At 39.8% G+C, this 20,109-nt stretch overlaps 1 protein-coding gene across 1 annotated transcript in view; it reads left to right on the top strand.

The window, feature by feature from the left end:
* mybpc2a (myosin binding protein Ca) overlaps positions 1–20,109 on the top strand; it is a 77,014-nt gene that overhangs the window by 16,989 nt on the left and 39,916 nt on the right. The window contains exons 2-6 of the mRNA XM_085156801.1: positions 12,242–12,256; positions 12,861–12,926; positions 13,058–13,206; positions 15,002–15,119; positions 15,359–15,407. Of these exons, the coding sequence (XP_085012927.1) occupies positions 12,242–12,256; positions 12,861–12,926; positions 13,058–13,206; positions 15,002–15,119; positions 15,359–15,407 (397 nt within the window). The remainder of the gene's footprint in view (positions 1–12,241; positions 12,257–12,860; positions 12,927–13,057; positions 13,207–15,001; positions 15,120–15,358; positions 15,408–20,109) is intronic.

Raw genomic sequence — 20,109 nt, 5'->3', positions numbered from 1 at the left:
AAATAACACTCAAAACCCGGAAAACCATACATTTCACACCCGAGTCTCACTCTCGTGGCCCGGTACCAAATGACTCACGGACCGGTACCGGTCCGTGGCCCAGGGGTTGGGGACCACTGCTGTAAAACATATCAAAATGGAGCTACATCATTGCTCAGTCCTTTCTATCAAAAAGACAATAAAATAATCATAAAAATGCTTCATTTTCTGTTGCAAATTTGGGGTCCAGTTCATTCTTGTTAACGCTGCCTATGAAACTGGAAGTTGGCGACTGAGAGTTTCCCTTTATTGATTATTTCTTCTAAAATTCTCTGATGGCAATAGTTGCACAACTGCTGTGCAAGTTATGATGGAGTTACAACGAATATGCATAGATGGTAACGTGTCCTAATCGAGTAAACAGTGTAATAAATTGTTTACTGAGGTGATAATAGAAACAGTAAAAGAAAAGCTGAACAGTGTAAAGATTATATGCAGATTTCTTGACAATAAAGAATGTTATTGTAGATTACAGTAGTCCGATTGTAAAATAACAGTTTACTGCTGGCAAATCAATTGGCAAACTATAATTTAACAGGGAAATTTCTCTCACTTTACTTCCATGTTATTCTGTGGGGCTTAAAACCATTTATGAACAGTCTTTCATATGAAATTTTCCTCTGAGAGGCTGTGATATTTCCTTCAGTAAAGTGAGACACCAGCGGGACTCCTGTGCATAGCGCACGCTTTCTGAGTTCCAGCCGTCTTTGGCAAAACGGTTATATTATTAATCACACGTATCTGAAATCAGCACGGGGCTGTTTCCATGGTGATTTTGTGACATTTATTTAACGCCCCAGTTGTCTCTCAGGGTGAGAATTGTTTCTCAAAAACAAAACCTCCTCCCGTCGTCGGTTACATCATGTTGAGTCAAAGATTAAATCCTGCCAGCAAACACACTGACATCAAGGTAACAGCCCTGAAAAACAGAGGACCAGACGAGCACCTAATAAAGCGAAATTCAGTGACCGACTTTCCCTCTGATTTCGAGGGGGAGAGAGGCGGGAAAGATGGTTCAGCAGGAGCCTAAAGAAAGTTTTAACTGCCTGCTGTGCCACAGATCCTCTCAAGGATTGAAGTGCTGAGAGAGGCATTAATAGATTGCTACATGAAAAACAAACCTTATCCAAAATAGAAGTGTTGCCTCCCCTTCAGTTTGCCACACATGGCATGCCAGCCTCGATCACAACCAGAGTGCCAAGGCTGAGCCTTGATATCTTAGACCCACTGTTAAGTAGGCTCACGGGACGCTCTGCCGTTCCAGTTGTGGCTTCTCGTTGGTGGTTCGGAGAGATGATAGCTGTCAAGATGATGTCCTTATTCATTTCTGTGGCTCAGCCCTTTAATAAACTTTGCCGTCTCAACTGTACCTCCCTGCCACAGTGAAACCTTCTTAACATTTAAACAGGGGCCCTAATGAGGCTGCAGACCTGCAGAATTATTTAAATAGATGATTAAGATGCGAATGCTGCCAAAGCTGAATTATTACTGCGCTACTGTGTGCTTTAGTTTGTCTGGCAGACACAAATTCATACCTAATCTGCCATCTCATTAAACACCCTAGAGCTTCTAAAGTAACCTAGATCTGCGATCCTGGAACTTTGATGTACTTATCCTATCAAAAGCATTTTTGTCTTGCGGCTGCCCCTTTCAGACTTTTTTTAAGCCCAATTATTCCTCCTGATCGCTGACAAAATTGCTTATATTTATCTCGAGCTCACTGTTTCTGTAAACTGTGGCTCATTTGAATCATGCAGTATTCCCTCGCTGAAATCCAATATTCTGTCTTTTGCCAGCGGCAAACCCTCCAGAAACCAAGAAGAGGTTCACAAAGCAGGGTTGCCGTTTCCCTGTGCGGGTACATGCGAATGTGTGTTTATGTTGTTAAAATGAAACTGTTTATTTTAAAGCGTATTTCATGTGCAGTGTGGTGTATTTATGAAGGTGTCTGATCACTGCTAGTAAAAAAAAAGAGTGTGTCCCTGCAGAGTGGTTCCCAAAACCTACCTGAAAGCATCTGTGTTGACGGTGTACAGCTGAATGTAAGAAACAGAATGATGTTTTGCATTTTAGATAAATATAGCGATAAACAAGCAGCCCTCGGTTATATTAGTTATTGTCTCGTGAGGATTCAGATTACAGGATGTGGCTCTTTAAACATTTTACCGAGTCTCAGCTCTGAAAGACTATCCAAACGCTGTGCTCCTAGTGTTGTATGATATGAACTAATGAGGACGTGCAAATTAATTTACATAATTGTTGTTTAATTGCAGCAGCCGAGGGTGTTAAGGATGCAGCAGCCCCTGCTGGTAAGAGCCTTCATGACATCTAAACTGGGCCCACTAGCTGTGCTCCAGATATCCAATTTATTTTTTGAGTAATGCATACAGTAGCCACCCACTCTAAGCAGAACATGCACTGGAAACAAATATTTAAAGAAATGCTTCTAATATAATTTTTTTTTATCTCTCATTTACAGATAACAAGGGTAAGAAACCTGCGTTCAGTATTGGTTTGTCTCTGTGTCGCGCAGACTGTCTGTAGATCATCCTCATCCTCATCTTTCTCATCCTTTTCATCATCGCTGTCAGCTTCATCGCCTTCATCCTCATCATCAAAATAATGTCTTTCCTTCCACTGATTCAGAGATGTCAGGAGAGGAGGAGGGTAAGGTTTAAAGATAAACCCGAACAAACACAGAAGCAGTGAACTTCTGTGGTGATGGGGTTGAGTGTGGAGATGCATGATCACACACTTACACACATGCACTCGAGCAGTTCAGAATTCCTCGGTAATCACTTGTTAAAATCTCGAGCAGTGAGGAAGGTGTTTAATTCACGGGTAAGTGTCACACCGTCTATACACGAGCGCGTCTATGTATATGATATTTTTGGCTTTATTTAAATCTGTGATTACATGCAATGGATACAGATGAATATTTGCCTTTTAGCTACATTTATATAATTTACTGGAGCAATATAGCGCTCCTAAATGAAATCTTATTCGTGTAGGGAACAGCTGAGGACTTCAACCAATTTTAAATCAGTTAGAAAAAGATAAGCTGGCACCTTATCAGCACAATATTTATCCTGATATTCGTTTATTTATTTAATTAAAAAGTGGGTTTTATGTCTGATTTTTTTGTTTGCAGCTTCTACATGTGTATCTATGTTTAGCTGATATACAAAAAAGTGTTTGTGATTAGACAAAATCAAACATGGAAGACAAATCGCCCCTTTTGGTTTTTCCAGAGAGGAAAACATTAAATTTAGTATTAATTGCTGCAGGTAAATTTTAATACAATTAAAAGCATTGAAATTAAAATCTCTAGGTTGTCATGGCTACAGAAATTCTTGCCTATTTTCTCATGTTTTAAATAGCATCAGTAGTACTACTGTACTACCAATGCCGATAATAAAGATATGAATAATTTAGAAAGTAAATGTGTTCGGCAAGAGCCACTGCAGAAGTCTGAACTGATGCTATCTGTGCTGCTAAATAAAACTATGGCAGTCAGTAGGACTAAACAATTTACACTGGTGTCATGAAAATAGAAATGATTATAATCAACTTCCACATTAACATCAGTTGTTAATCCAAATGTCAGATAACCTGTTGAGGTTTTACTGTTTTCGTGAAGATAAAGGTTCACTAAAATGACCACTATAAAATAGACATAATACATGTTTTACTAATGGTTAAGAATGTTAGAAAATAGAATGGAGATTCTCAACTTGTTAACCTCCATCTTTTACGTGGAAGGAAGCTTTTATATTTACATTTGAACATTTTCTTGTTCAATATTACGGAGCCCCGCAGGGGACATGGGAGAAAAAAAAATTAAGACAGACTTTTGCGAGATCTCGCAAAACAAACTCGGGATCTCGCAAAACTTTTGCGAGATCTCGCAAAAGTTTTAGCCGCATTCTTCGGAGGCCGCCAGCTCGAAGCCGACCAGGAGGTCGAGGCACGATGTGCCGGGAAAGCGGTGTTCCTCCAGGCTGTAGTAGGTCTCGACCTCCCGTTAGCTTCGAGCTAGTGGGTGTCAGATCTCCGAAAACGTCGGAGCACTTTTGCAAATATGTGATGTCTTGTAAACCGAGCAGGTATCTGACGTTTACACAACTACATTCACGTCTCAAAATATCTTAAAAGTGTATTTTGTGACCCAGAAAGAGTAATATTACAACTAAGTAGCTGTTGGAATTCAACTTTTGCGAGATCTCGCAAAAGTTTTGCGAGATCCCGAGTTTGTTTTGCGAGATCTCACAAAAGTTTTGCGAGATTCAGAGTTTGTTTTGCGAGATCCCGAGTTTGTTTTGCGAGATTCAGAGTTTGTTTTGCGAGATCTCACAAAAGTTTTGCGAGATTCAGAGTTTGTTTTGCGAGATCCCGAGTTTGTTTTGCGAGATCCCGAGTTTGTTTTGCGAGATCCCGAGTTTGTTTTGCGAGATCTCGCAAAAGTTTTGCGAGATTCCGAGTTTGTTTTGCGAGATCCCGAGTTTGTTTTGCGAGATCCCGAGTTTGTTTTGCGAGATCTCGCAAAAGTTTTGCGAGATGCCGAGTTTGTTTTGCGAGATCTCGCAAAAGTTTTGCGAGATTCCGAGTTTGTTTTGCGAGATCCCGAGTTTGTTTTGCGAGAAACAAACTCGTCTTAATTAAGTCCGTCTTAATTTTTTTTTCTCCCGTTTCCCCTGCGGGGCTCCGTACAATATGACTTTTAACTGGAATATTGAACCGTAAACTGTTTAAGTGTCAGTTAACAGTTAATTATTACATGTAATAATGAATTATTCTGAAAAACGGCTAAAGCTCATTTTCCTTTTTCGAAACTACAAACTGAAATAGTTAATATTTATTTTTAATTCAGGAGTAGTAAACCTGGGATATACCCAGCACCTCTAGCGCTTTCTGAAATGCCCGATGATGGGTTCACATCAGTAATATAAATTATTATACTAATTATTGTTGTTGTTATTGTTCTGGTTGTGTCATCACCCTTTAGTGTTTTCCAGCCTTCTCTATAATGTAAGATGCTACTTTGTATTTGTGAGAAAGAAAGCTGAGTTTTATTTTCTTCTTTTGCTGATTTTTCCTCTTATTTCCATCAGGGACATCTGTAAGAAACATAATTATTTCTCTCTGCAAAAAAATGTATGTTCAGCAATATATAGCTTTGTTCTGGGACCTCCCCACCCTTCTATGTGCATATGTAATCAGCTCAAACTGAGAGTTAGAGCAATTTAACTGGAAGTCGGGGGGCCTAGGAGGCACTTAACATATAGTAAACTATAATTAACTGTTGTTTACATATATAATATGTTCATAGATTGTGGCTGGTGTGTTACCTGTAAATAGAAGGCATAGCCACTCATTGATTTATGAACTACTGTTATTAAACCTCAAGCCTCAATCAAAAGTGATGAGAGATGTGTGTGACTGAAAAACAAGCCTTTATCTGCCTTTTTGATAGAATTAAATGTAATGTACAAAACAGGCATTGTGTTGTATTCACGAAGATGTGAAAGCAGCTTTAAGACCGTAAAGTTATCAGGAAAGAGTTTACTGAAGTCACAGAAAACAAAGCTGAATTATTGTTTTTCCCTATGGCCTGGAATTGTGATGTCACCCATTAGTTTTGCATTTTCACGCCTCAGTGTCATGGCTTTGGACGGCACTATGATATAGAGTTAGTGTACTTGAATTTAAGGTTGATATGTTAGAAAATGTTGCTTCCATAAACTGTATGTATACACTCAGATATCAGATGTCAACTGTTTTGGTCACTTAACCCTTTAAGACCTACCATAGAACCAAGTCCGCCAGAGCTTATATTATATTTTTACATGCTGTGGAGTCATTTTTGGGAGCATTTCAAGTTGCTATACATCAATACAACCATTATAGCCCAGATGTTAATAATATGTATGCATTAAGTGCATAGTAATTACATAAATTGCAAAAAAGTGCAATAAACTACAAAAAAATTGAAAATCGTTTTTGCTTTTTTAACATATATTTCTAGTTAGAGAAATTTAAGAGGCTTATCCCTCAAAACTGTAAATACAAAAAAGTTGCACAAAATAGTTTCCCACCACAGGAAATTTATTTTGAGTGTCTTCATAGTTTTATTTTTGAAATACACCAATTTTTATACACTGCAAGAAAAACAAAAATAAATATTATAATACAAATTTGCAAAAAAGCAGCATATGCATCAAAATAAACTATTTCCAGCAGTGCAATATGAGTCCTAAGCATCCCAGAAACGACACAGAAAGTCATAAAGTCAAAGATAACTTTTAAAAACACCAGTATAGGCTCATGAGGCCTTGATGGTAAAAAAAAAAAAAAACTACATTTCTGCGAAAATGACATCACTTCCGGTTTCGGGCAAGTAATGGCGGACATGCAAAAGTTTGCGTTGACATCTATTCCAACATAGGAAGTGTTATGAACAGCTGATCGGATCGGCAAAGCGTGTTTCTGGAATATTATGTTTTTGTTGCTGCAAGTGCTTTTTATGCAGTTTTTGCAAAGCTTTATGTGGAAGGAAACTGTGACCGAGGACAAGCTGATGGCATAAGATGTAAGTACAACTCCCCCGGTTTCATATGCAAAAAGAATTATTGCGCTAGCTTACGTGGTTGCAGAGCTACCGGGATAAACATTCCAGCTATGGACATTTGTTCATCTCTGGAGCGAGCCTCAAGTGGCCATTAGAGGAACTGCAGTTTTTGTCACTTTCACACTTCAAGGTTGCTCCTTGACTTTCCTATAGACTTCTATATTAAAATTCTCTTTTAAACCAAATGAGTCAACTGGTCCTGGTCAAGCAGGTTAATGCTCTTCCACACTCTCTTCTCTTTTCAGACCCAGAAAGTATAAAAATCAATCTTTTATACAGTCTATGTTTTTGATTCTGTTGCAAGATGGTCTTTATTTATGTTTATGTGAATTTCCTTTAATTGTAGCTCATAAAAAGTCTTAAATAACAGGTTCCCAGAGAGTGAAGTACACTTTGTTGCACATTTATGTGAACAGTCTATTTGTGTAATATGTTCACCCTTTAAGTTCACCTCTCTGGATTGAATGTCAGTTCTTATTATGGGCCAACTGTAATAGAGGGCATGAGCAAGAAAGTTGGACACGTGGTTCTCTGCCCGTGTATGTGTGAGTGTGTGCAGTCAAGATGAATTATTACATAAACCTTCTGCAGCTCACCGGGAGTGATTAAATGTGTGCGCGCAGGTGCAGTGATGAGGTAGAGCAGCGATTTCTACTCATACTCCAGCTCATTTATGCTTAGTCACAGTCTTTGAAGGGGTACATTGGCCAATATACAGTTAGAACCCAAATCAGACAATTACAAACAAACATGATTGAAAAAGCCAAAGCAACACTCAAAGCAAATGGCTGGCACAGCTTTAGTCTGTTCTTAACTCCATGACCTTTTGCTTAATATGCCATATGCCAGTGAACTTAGCTAATTTGTTTCTCAAATCCTTTCTGTTGTGCCCACCATGTTAGCGTTGGCTGCAGATGGCAGAGCTAAAACGTTGGCTGTGGTTTGAGAATCCCGCTTTGGGAGAGAACATAAACACTGAGGGAGGCGTGATGTTTTGCAATCTAAAGGGAAACTCTACCGATCTGATCTCTCTCCAGGTGTAGGACCGTATGAATTTATATGTGAAAAAACAAAACAAATCTGATAAGCCTCTGTTGTTGTTGTTTTTTTGTGTTTTTTTTTTGTTGCTATTTTAAAAAACAAAAAAACAAAAGTGCTGCAGAAAGTTCACCAGACCTTGTGACTGTAAGCTTGATGTTATTTCTGTGATTTTAACAACATATGCATAGTGCATGTTAACAACTTCACCCTTACATGTCATGTATGGAGATATTTTGCATTTCTGGAGGAATTAGACACCACAACTAAACTGGGAAACACAATTTTTACCATTCTGTGATTCCAATGGAGAACATGATCATAGCATCTAAAGAGTCTAAGATGCACAACGACAAACTAACACCAAGACCGACATCCAGTCCAGAGTACAATAGCAAAACAGAATCGAGAAGTCCTTCAGACAATCTAAGGTTACCAAAGTCAGAAATATGGTATATGGTACCCTCTTGGGTGGTAAAAGCCACCCAAGTCAGCTGGCACCAACAGCTTGTATTTGTTTGTGAAAACTCACGTTTTTTTCCCCCATTATTTTAGCATGGCAGAGAAGTTTAAATATGGCAGTACCCATCATCCAATGAGAAGATGCCAGTCACTCTGTTGAGGTATTGCAAATTTGAATCATATTTTCTACTACTACAGGAAAAACTGCCTTTCCTTCTTGGCCCTGGGGCATCTGAAACGGCACCCCCAACTTTTCAACTCAATTTTGTGTCCAGCCTGACTTGGGTCTCACAGATCCACCATAACAGAAACTTCCTAATTTATCTATCAAAACCCTCTGAGCCATCCTTGGATTGCTGCCTTTTGTTTGTTTTTAACTTATATCTGTAATCTGGCACACTGTTTACATCTGGAAGTCTCAGTCGACATCTGTACAACATCTGGATCTCGCCACCGACAACCTACATGCCGTTTTAATCGTCCCTCGTGGCCTGCAACATCACAGCTCGAGTCAGTGCAGGGATTATTATGTTTTGGGGCCTGATAATTAAAATTTTCCGATTGTTTCCTTTTACACTATTATATCACTTCCTGTGGCAGAAATGCAGCCGGCTGTAGAGGGTAAGCACTGTCCTGCAGCTGAATAGCGTTACAGGTGTGCTGACGTATGTGTGCGCTCATTTTGTCCTTACTCATGTGTAAAATTAAACACATTGATTTATCTCTACAATTATCACTGTAGCTCACAGAGGCACGGGCGGTTTATGACGCCAAGCACTTTTCTGTCATACTGTGTTTATTTACAGCATGCATTTGCATGGAAAGCTTGCAGTACATTATATCTGCATTACCACTTATTTAGTCCTGTTTATTTACAAAACCTGTGCTTATTCTTCATTAACAGATTTAGGTAAGTGCTTTGCTTTGTTGTTATATCTGTGTGTTTGTGTGTTTGTCTGAAGATACTGTGGTTGTCTGAGTGAATAGGCTTGTGCATTGTCTTTAATCCGATCTTTGTTGAAGCATTTTCATTCTTTACACACACACACACACACACTCACACAGCCCTCTGCAGTCTGATGAGACCTGTGCTGTGCTGTGAAGACTAATTTCCATGTACCAACTGTTTCTTTTCATTTAGCCAACAATGAGCCTAGGGATGGTAAGCAAAAGACTCGACACAACACATGCCAGCTTGCTTGTGCTTTCCGTGTTTGTGCTCGCTTTGTGTCAGTCACTTTTTGCGTTAGTGGACATGGGTATCAGATGAAAAACGCTTCCTCGCCGAAGCCTGGGATTGCTCTGGTGTTGCTTAAAGTTTCAGTATTTTCACTCAGCAGACGGAGACATTATGAAGATGCAGCTTTGTTGCGGACATATAGCCGCGGTGATTTCTGGACATCGAACATAATAACGACACTAATCGTGACGAGAATAACTTTATTTATGGAGAAAACAAAAGTGACAAAGTGCCCCGCGGCAGACAGATAAAGGAACATAAATCAAAAGGAAGAAATCAATGCAAAGGCGCAGCTTAAAAGCAATTCAAGGCACGGCAAATTCAACTGATAGACTGTCAGATGAAACACGTTGATGGTAAAATGAGTAAATAAATACAAATATAGCAGATAAAAGAAAAGCTTCTGACAATGTCTTGTGAAAAAAAGTCTTTCAAAAGGATTCAGGGTACAGTGGTTAGATTGCTTCCACCAAAGCATCCAAGCAAACATCTGTTTTAAAAGTGAAATGATGAGATCTGATTGGTAAAAAGCGATATATCCTGCCTGTGTTTCTGCTGGATATATGCCATCTGTGTGTGTGACATGGCCTAATTATTACTAGTGCTGAAGAGTTACACTGCACTGATTACTGTTTACAGCCATGATTTTTCTGTTGTTCATGTCTTTACATAATGAGGTCCTCTAGTTTCATTATGTTTTCATACACTTAATAAGTAATAATATTAATATGTACTGTACAATCAGGATTACAGTAGTATACCATGTGTAGTACTTGACTTTATAGAACTAGAGAAATCCCGATTACTCTCTTATCTTTTCCTCCAAGTGTGAAATGTGGAAACCAAGTATCTGTTGATTCGTCAGTGTCAGTGCTCACCTGAAATTACACTGCGAACTGCATACTAGACATTTCAGTAATTAAATTAACACAGTGAATGAAGTTTTCAATAACCAGTGAATTAAGTTGGTCAGAATATTCATTTTAATGGGTTTCACTAAATCATCTTTTATGATCTGACACGAAACTATTATTAAACGGAATCCATTATTATATATTTTTTACCCTCTTTAATATATGTATATATTGTTACAATAATGCTTAAGTTTAACATGCACGTGGCTATCTCAGACACATGGTGCTCACTATGTCAAAAGAAGCCCCACCCACCTGCCGTATATACCTCTAATTTATGAGGCCAATCAGAAATAAGATAGGTTAAGGGCATACAGTAAATGAACTGTAGGGAAAGCCCAGTATAAGACACAGTGGAGGGAATAATTATTTCCTGCTGAATTTTTAAATTTGCTCACTTCCAAAGAAATTAAAGTGAAATAAGTATTTTGATCCCCCAAAAAACATCACTTAGTACTTTGTGGAGAAATCTCTTGTCTTGTCACAGGGTTTCATCTCAGGAGGGATTTGGACGTGCTCCTCTTTACAGTAACTGCTTCCTTTAGGTTTCCTGACTGCCACTTGGAAACTAAAAACCTCAGCTCCCTCTGCAGATTTCCTAACTACTATGGGCTGGAGATGTGCTTGTCTTTAGCCACTCCTTTGTTACCTTGGTTTTGGCTCACTGCCATGCTGTAAAAACCATAAATGATGCATTTTCAGTGTTCTGGGAGGAAAGAAAGTTCTCATCCAAAATTCATCCATCTAGTTGTCTTTTAGCCTTAGCAAAAACACCCCCCCAAAGCATAATGGATCCACCTCTGTGCTTGACTATGGGGTTGGTGTTCTAATCGCAGCGCTTCCTCTCATACCTTCTCTGAATCATTTAAATGTTCACTGGCAAACTTAAGACAATTAATGTTAAAATAATATCCATGAATGCTAAGACCAAGGTTTTAACAGGAGAATGTTGCAGTTGTAGTTTATTAAACTCTATAGAAAAGATTAGGAAATTATGAGGAAATAAGAACCCCATACAATCCATATTATTTATACTGTGTAATCCTTTACAAACAGTTAAAAAAATCTATAAGCTGTATTTTAGAGTCTAAAAGTAATGCATGGTTAAATAGTGTTGCTTGGCATAATCTAAAACTCCCAGTGCCAAAGTACGACAGTGTCTGGAGTCAATTTCATTTAGCAGCCCCATCCCAAACACAGCCAGCATCCAGTGCAACAGCTTAAGAGTGTAAACATTCGAAAGTGTCCCCTGAGCCCTATCCCTGAATCAGTTTTACCCACTTAGCATTCCAATGGAAACCTTTTAAATCACGCTGAACATCTGAACTTGGATCTGTCCTCAGGGGTACTTTTTGATTAAAAGATCAAATTAACTGAGCCCATAAAAGCAGAGAGAGGAAGAGGCGCCGACAGTATGGCTCTCTGAATTTATGGAAGCGCATGACCTTATCTGACTTGTGACCCTGGATCCATTCTCTCAGCAACTGGTCTCGTCCAATGGATGTCCAGTCAGGGTCCTACTCACTCTATCTGATTGGTGATTCGATGTACCTTTGGCTTATTGCTTGTGTATGAACCTCATTTTCTTGTTAAATCTGCAGGATGTCTGACTCAGTTTATGTAGATTGTGTACTGTACCTCAGAACAGTTGATGTGATTTTAGGACAGTTGTTGAAGAAATAACTCATTAACAGTTGTGCTTTTCTTAAAAAAAAAAGAGGAAAAAATGTTAATTAGACTCTGAGAAAGAAATCCGTGTTCTTTTGAAGTGTGAGAGCACTGATTTAATGTGTGAGTGTTCGTCACCTGAAGTCAAGGTGATCACTGGGCCAATTAACGCTTGTGTTTAATGGGATAACACAAATACTGTACAGACTGACGTGTTCCTCACTTTCTCTTTTTTTCCCCCTTCCGATGCAGAGTTGCCTCCTGATGGTAAGAGAAGTGAATATGTTAGCATTTCTATAAAGCATATCAACTGACAAGCAAACACCTTACAAAGGTTACATCAATTTACTTGCAAAAGAAACAAGCGAGTAGATAAAAGAGCAGCTCATTTTTTATTGCCACGATAAGACTGTACGGCTTCAGCTTATGTTCTGTCGGGGTGGCAGATGATTGCAGAGAGTCAATAGTAATATGATGTCTTCAGGGGTGATCTGAGGAGTTTCTATATTCCCCGTGGGCCAGCCTGCTCCTTGGTCGCCTGTCATTTCTCAGAGGGTCCCATATGGCTTATGCAGTGTAACAACAAAGGCATAATGCAAACAAGCTGCCTTGTGGAGAGACTGTTGCTCAGTTTCAGCACTAAATAACCATGCAAAGACAGAATTTAGTGGGTTGAGGCTTTGTGTCCTTGAACTAAATTTCTGAATTTTCCCAAATGACTTTCAAATAGGCACTTAAGACGATGATTTTTGGGGTTTGCTTGGTCGCCTGGTTGCCTTTATTTATCTAATATCTATGTGCTGTGCTCAGATAACATTTTCTTGTTTAAATTCATACTTTAGTTACTCTCTCCATTCCACTCCCATCACAGATCATCTTCCAGGGGAGGGTCCTCAGCTGTTTGTGCTGAAGCCGGAGAGCGTTACGGCAACAAAAGGTCTGGCAAGAATCGTTGGCCATAAAAACTGAGTTATATCTGAAACGAGAGGAATGGCCACTTAGCGATCAATTCCAGTTGTTACACACACAGTTGAATTAATTACTGCATTTAATCTTCGTGCTTGGCAGGCAAGGACATCACGTTTGTGGCTAAAGTGGACTCCTCAAACCTGATAAAGAAACCGGTCATGAAATGGCTGAAGGGGAAGTGGCTTGACCTGGGTAGCAAAGCTGGAAAGCACCTTCAGTTTAAAGAGTCCTATGACAGAAACACCAAGGTACACATTTATACTCTGTTTTAAATAGAACTTTTGTGAATGCATTAATAAAGAGACAGTAATATCAACGGGACCGTAGCCTCCTGAATATTATCGCAAATCTTTCAGTTGGTTGGCTGACCAAAACATCTGAGTATGTTATGGTATTTCGTACAGCACTATGGACAGAAATATTGGGCTACATAAACGTTACACCGTGAAAACTCATGGCATGAGACTTCCATCGCACAGTTTTGGTACTGATATTAATGCCAGAGGAGATTTGGAACTTGGCTATTATTGAGTCAGCAGAGCCGCGTTGACTGTTACGTACGATGTGACTCATCATTTGGTGACCCTGCTCAGTAACTTTACACAGTCTGCCATTTAATGGCTGAGTTGCTGTGGTTCCTAAATGCTTCCACTTTGCAATATTACCACTTACAGCTCTCAGGGAATATGTAGGAGGGAAGAAATGTCTGGACCCAACTTCTTGCGATGGTTGCAGTTCAGTAAGCTATACAGAAGACGCATACTTTCACAAATGTTTCTAATGATGTACTGCATGGCTGTGTGTTTCATTTCATGCACAAGTGGGATTGAAAACACGTATATTAAAAAAATTAATACGAGGAGGTCGGGGAGAAAGGGGGGGAATAAAATGATAGACTACAAATAGAAATGCAAAATGTAAGTGGTTGTGAAACTGAAGCGTCAGATGCAAAATGGAAACAGAGAAGTCAAAGTTGCACTTTTTGAAACATGTTGGTTTCAGTTGGCGCAACTTTTACTTTGACAGTCAAAGGTTTCCTTTTACAGTATGTATTGCATTTTTGCAAAATTCACTATCACTCAGTGGTTAGTTTGCAGTTGTTTACAGAGCGATCACTGTTCTGTGAAATCTGCTACAAACCAAAACAATCACAAGGAGGTTTTTGGTGAAACTACAGCCAACAACCTTCAGCAACCAGTTGGCAACAGGTTGGCAAATACATGTTTTTTCTTAGTGACCTGCGTGGTAAGTTTCAGGCATAAAATGTGAAAGTGCTAATGGCTAAATATCAGTTTTTAAATAGCCTGACTGCATGAAAGTCAGCCTGCTCATTGCTTTGTCTCAGACTCTTGGTGGTTTTTTAAAAAAAATGGGATAAAACTTTGCGTAAAACCGACGGTTTTAACGAAAGACCCAAACTTTGTAACTGAACTCAGCTCAGCTGTTTACACTGATCGACCAAGTGGTAGCAAATAGTAATGTGCTTCAATATTTATTCACTTTTTGAATCCTGTGAAATCACATTTATTCCACCACGGCACAAAAAGCTTCTCGTTTAAAACGTGTTGAATCTTTTGGATTATACTACTGTAAACAATGGCACGAAGGCATGCCTGTGCAAAATCCTGCCAACATTAATAGCAAATTGCAGTAATGAACAACTGAAAATAAAACTTGCAATTAATAGATTTTATGCTTTCCAGATCACGCCCACAAAGTGTTGTTTATTTCAGTCAATATTTGTAAAACTCAGAAAAACCAACAGCATAAAAGCTGGTAGAAATAATCTGTTTTCTTACCATTTAATGACATTTCTTCCCCGACATCTTTGTGTAGAAAATAGAGGACAAGATGAACACGTAATCAAAGTCTAGCGAGTGACTAGCTAACTAGGCATCAGTGTCACCCTGCTCGCTTTATCCATACTTCGAGCATGTGTTGGTCAGTTTATATCCGTGCGTGTACGTTTGAGCTTTTGCGTTTGGGCGTTCATTGAATTGTGTGTGTTCCCAGCATATCAACCCCCCCCTCTCTCTCTGTCAGATCTACACTTACGAGATGAGCATCATCAAACTAGTGGATGGAGACGCAGGTGGCTACCGCTGCGAGGTCACCTCCAAAGACAAGTGCGACAGCTGCACATTCGAAGTCTCCGTGCAGGGTAGGTCTGGAGACGGACACTTAATCACATTATTGTCATCTTCCATTCGGCGTATCCACCATTACTATGTAACTAGCTTTGTCAGGCAATAACTCAGTGAGTGCGATATACATTAGGTCCTATCATTTAGTGGCCTAGCGAGGTCATCAGTCCATTATTCCTTTGCTGCTCGAGCCTGCTGAGTAATGAATTAACCTAGCTGAGCTCTCACCAGCCTTTCTCCTTCTGTCTGGTTTCAGCTGCAGAAGAGGACCAGCAGGACAACATCTTGGAGGCATTTAAGCGATCGTGAGTGTCAGTGTCGGCGTGGGTCTACTCTACATGTCACCCATCACGCTGTCTCGCATATGCTCCTCTGTAGATCGCTGCCTCTGGGCATCTGTCAGTCTCAACCAGCGTCTCTGCCCGTGTGCCTATCTATCCCTCGGTTGTAGTCGACTTTGTACGAGTCACTCAGTCTGCCATCTCTCTCTTTCTGTCACGTCTCAGTGCATCTGCTGCCTTGGTGTTTCGCTTCACCTGGACTCCCTCGTGGTTTAGGATCTTATGTATTTCGTCACATGTCTCAGTAACAGTCTCCGAAGGGAGTATTTCTTTTTGCGTGTATGTGTAACTGTTTCTCTCACTGTCTATTTCCGTCTCTGCTTCTGGCCTGTGTGAAGTCGGTCTATGCTAATGTATCCTGCGAATGTGTAGTCTTTCTTTCTTTTTTTTGAAAAATGAGATTTCAGCTGTTCTCAGCCTGTAAATCGTACATACGTACACGTGCCTTGTGCTGGTGAATCAGCTGACACCTTTGCACCGATACCTCGAGACGCCCCTTTTTTGTAATCTGTGATCAAAAATATAATTTCCCTCCCTCATTAGAGCGTGAGCAAAAACGGGCAGGTAAGATGAAAAAGGCGACATGCAAAAAGACAGCATCGTATTGTGGTTTAGACAGGATGTCGGTGCGTTTATTTGCAGAGTGCTGATAGGAGGGAACAAGAGGGTGAAGGAGAGAGAAGGTTAGTGAGATAAATGAAAAGTGAAAAGTTGGTTAAAACTCAAATATGTTGCTGGAAGAAAACAGCGTATGAGTGTTTTGTGGAAGTCTTGCAGCTTAGCTTCTGTAAAATAAGAATAGAGGATCCTGTTTCCCATAGGAGGATCATTTGTGCTTCTCTCATTAACACAAAGTCTGCATGCATTAAGATACACAATCCTCTTCTCTTAATTTCTGGAGTTTTATTAACACCAGATTTCCGTGTCTGCCTGAATTAGCACAAGCGCCTCATTGTGTGCCCCGGGCATATCAGGCTATTTTTTTCTTCGTGTTGCGTCTTCACTGACTGGTCGGCCAGCTGAGAGGGCTTCAAAGGGAAACAGAAAACACACACTGTATGTTTACACAGCAGTGTTTCACCAGCATTTAAAAGCATTCCTAGGTAGAATTCTCATTATACCACTATGTTTGTTCTTATCAGTGAAATGCGTACGGGCATATCTGCATTCGTTAGATAGTATGCCGTGGCACTACTGCACAGAGATGAAGGTCAAAATAACAGATCCAGCCGACGTGTAAAGATGCACCGCACATCTAAATTCAAAGAATTCCTCTGACACCGGATTTTATTTTGATTTATTTCTTAGTGGGCCGCGATAGGTGGCGATAACGAATCTCATTACTGCACGCTAAATCAAGGAAAAATAAAATACTGTTGTTACTAGCTGTGGAGGTTAAATATCTACACATAATGTGTTTTTTAAAAAATATACTGTAAATAAAAGATGGTTCTAGCGACCATCGCTCTGGTTTGTGGACTACAGTTTTAGAGCTTAGCGGTAGCACGTAGCCACGTTGGTTGTTACAGTGCATCTGTTATCTTTCTTTATTTTAGACCAAGTTTAGAACAAAATCTACTTACCAGAAAAACTGAGCAAGCATCTTCTCAGACAACACGTTCTCACTCCCAAAGCGTAACATTTCACGCTAGGTGACAAATCGTCAACATATTACGTTTTCGGCTACCCACCACGTTCCTAAATGACGACCTCGGAAAAATGAGGAAATATGAGAACCGTATGGACTCAATCTACACATGTTCGCTCTTTTTCTTCAAATCGCTTAGAAACACGCTATTTAACATCATTAAAGTCCTGGTTAAGCTCAGGAAAAAGGTTATGGTTAGGGCTAGGGATACAGGGCTGGAACGTCTATTACCGCGGGAACGTCATTGCACTGGATTTCAGCCATAACCCGCCGCGTACCATAAGAACGCCGAAGGTCTCCTTTCGCGTTCCTCAGGAACGCCCCGGGACGTGACAAAACGTTGGCATGTTACGCCTCGGGAGTGAGAACGGGCTCTCTCAGAATATATTTTAGTACAAATTAACCAAACAAGCTAATGGTCCATTTAAAACCAAACACACTAAATGCATAGAATAGCACCACTATATCTTTTTGACTATAAATTATGTCTATTTTACAAAATGAGCTTCACCCTTTAATAGAAAATACTTAAACCAGCAATTGAGATGAACTAAACAGGAAACTGTTCACTGAACTACATCTGAATAGGTTCATTTTCTCATACGTTTTTCTACATTACAAGTTATGTTTGAAACCAGAGAAGTTCCCTTCAGCTGCCATCAAAAAGAATGCATAATAATGACGCTTTGCTGTGGCTTCAGTCTTTTATCTTTTTTATACAGTCTATTAGTGTTTAGCATTGCTTTTTCATTCATAATTTGAATTTATAGTGTGAATCACTGTTTGCCGTACCACACAATAATATGCATTTTATACATTAACAGGTATCATTAATCGTTCTTTGCTCTCATTCCACTCTTCACCTCTGTTTTCATCTAAACTTTCAGTCTAGTTTTTCACATAACTTGACTTTTGTGTAGAGAGAAGCTCTCTGAAGTGCTCAAGCAGATTGAGATTCTGCATTTGCTGTGACCACAGCACCGCAGACATCGCTTTTATCATTTGGTGGTCATGTGCGCCCGGTGATCGACGACAATACCACCCAGCGAGAATTTACCTCCATTAGGATGGCAAGGATAACACGGATGGATGTTATCCTTGGATGAACTGTTCATCCATAGGACGAGCATTATCACTCAGAATGGCTCTGAATTTACTGGCATTTATCTCTGGGGGGTTCAATGAGCCTCAACAATGCTAGGGAAACGCACTCCACGCTGTAAAGGAGCTGCCAAAACCATTCACGGTGAAAAACAAGCAGCACTCGATCCTGTAGACATTCATTGGTGTGTGCCACACACAGTGCTTGTCACCTTGTTGAGCACGAGACAGCGACTGATTATGCCACAGCACATGACATATTCACCATTATTTTATACTTGCAAATGTGCATCTGAAGGGTAATAAAGGGTTTTATGCATGGTTACAGATGCATAATTCCCCCTACTTGTATTCAACAAAATATTTTGCATGTGACTGTCGCTTTTTGAGTATCTTCTTCCTTTCACTATGCTGATGTCTCATTCTTACATAAAGTTCCTTTAACCACATCATGACCAAAGATAATCTGATTACTTTTGTCAAGTAATGAGTAAAGTAAGGGATTACTATTGCAAAAAAGTAATTTGATTACTGTTACTTTCCTGTAAGCACTCTGCGTTACTGCGTTATTAAACCGTGATTTTGTTTGTGAGAGTCTCTCATGACAATGACGTACGAGCGTGCGACGTCCGTGGCAGCAACAGACGTGTGCAGATCAACAATGGATGATATGGAATGTGGAGAGTACGACCATGCAGCGTTTAAAGCTTGAAAGTACTGACATTAGCGTCCACTGTACACTCTGTGTGGGAAGAAAACTTCTTTATACAGGAAAAAATTAAATGTGGCTCCTAGCACGCTGCCACAGGAATGTGAAATTCACAGAGAAACCCCCGGATCCCCCCACTGACATGACCTGCTAAACAGATGAAAATAGACTTAATACACACCGATAGAAGTGACCAAAGAGTCAGGTTTACATGTAAAGTCATCATACGTAGAATAAGGGAGCCAAGAGCTACATGGAGTTCTGTACAATCTGCCTTCCTTTTACAACCAGAGATGTTGCCCCCTGCTGGCCAAGTTGTAACGTGCGGTGGAGATGAAGCCAGCCGCGGAGGTGTGCAGGTGGATAGCGAATGAGCAACAGCTTCTGACTTTCCAAAAAGTACTCATTTATTTACAATATCAAAAATAAAAGTGCTACCTCTACCACACATTACACACGGGAGCATCCATTACAGGAGGAGTGCGAAGAAGAACAAAAAAGGGGGTGACCCACCAGTCATGAGACAGGAGGCGCCACCATGTGGTGATACACTGCATTACAATAGCAACTGTTACAAAGTGAAAGAATGCAGATTTAACAGACTGGTTTCACTTTACATTTCTGATTTCCTCCGGAGGCTTTGCTTTTAGTCAGGCTGCTTCTGTAAATAACAATTTTAATGACTTGTCTGACTGATTCACTCCACTGTCTTGTGGTACAAATTGGTACTACACAAAAGTACGGCCTAGTCATACTATAGAGATTGTGCTTTAAAAAAACACTTAGGTGGGTTGCACAGTTATAGCTCTTTTTTCCATCCTCAAATTGTATTCATAGCTAAATAACTTTTTAAAATGTGCAATTTTGAAGCACAGAATTTGCAATAAGTAATTTAATGTTGATCCAAATCTGCTGGACATCCGTGATATGTCACATGGTCCTCTGTTTGTGGCTTTTGTGTACTTCAGAGACCTAACAGATCGTTCAGCTCAAGAGTCTTATATAAACAGACTTTTATTTTATTACATGCTGCTTGTCTGTTATGATTCTTCTGCCAGTCAAGTTTAGGGCATGATCAGAGCTTATGATTCACTCTATGTTCTCACTGCCCCTATTTTCTTTGTTGCGTCATTCTGAATGCAGGATGGTAAAAGGGTAAGTGTTAACCACAGGCACAAATTTGTTAGAAGTTTACTGTTCGACCATCT

Source organism: Neolamprologus multifasciatus, chromosome 4, assembly GCF_963576455.1.
Source record: "Neolamprologus multifasciatus chromosome 4, fNeoMul1.2, whole genome shotgun sequence".
NCBI classification, from domain to species: Eukaryota; Metazoa; Chordata; class Actinopteri; order Cichliformes; family Cichlidae; genus Neolamprologus; species Neolamprologus multifasciatus.
Note: the sequence above shows the minus strand (reverse complement) of the source record. Positions and strands in the feature narration are given on the sequence as shown.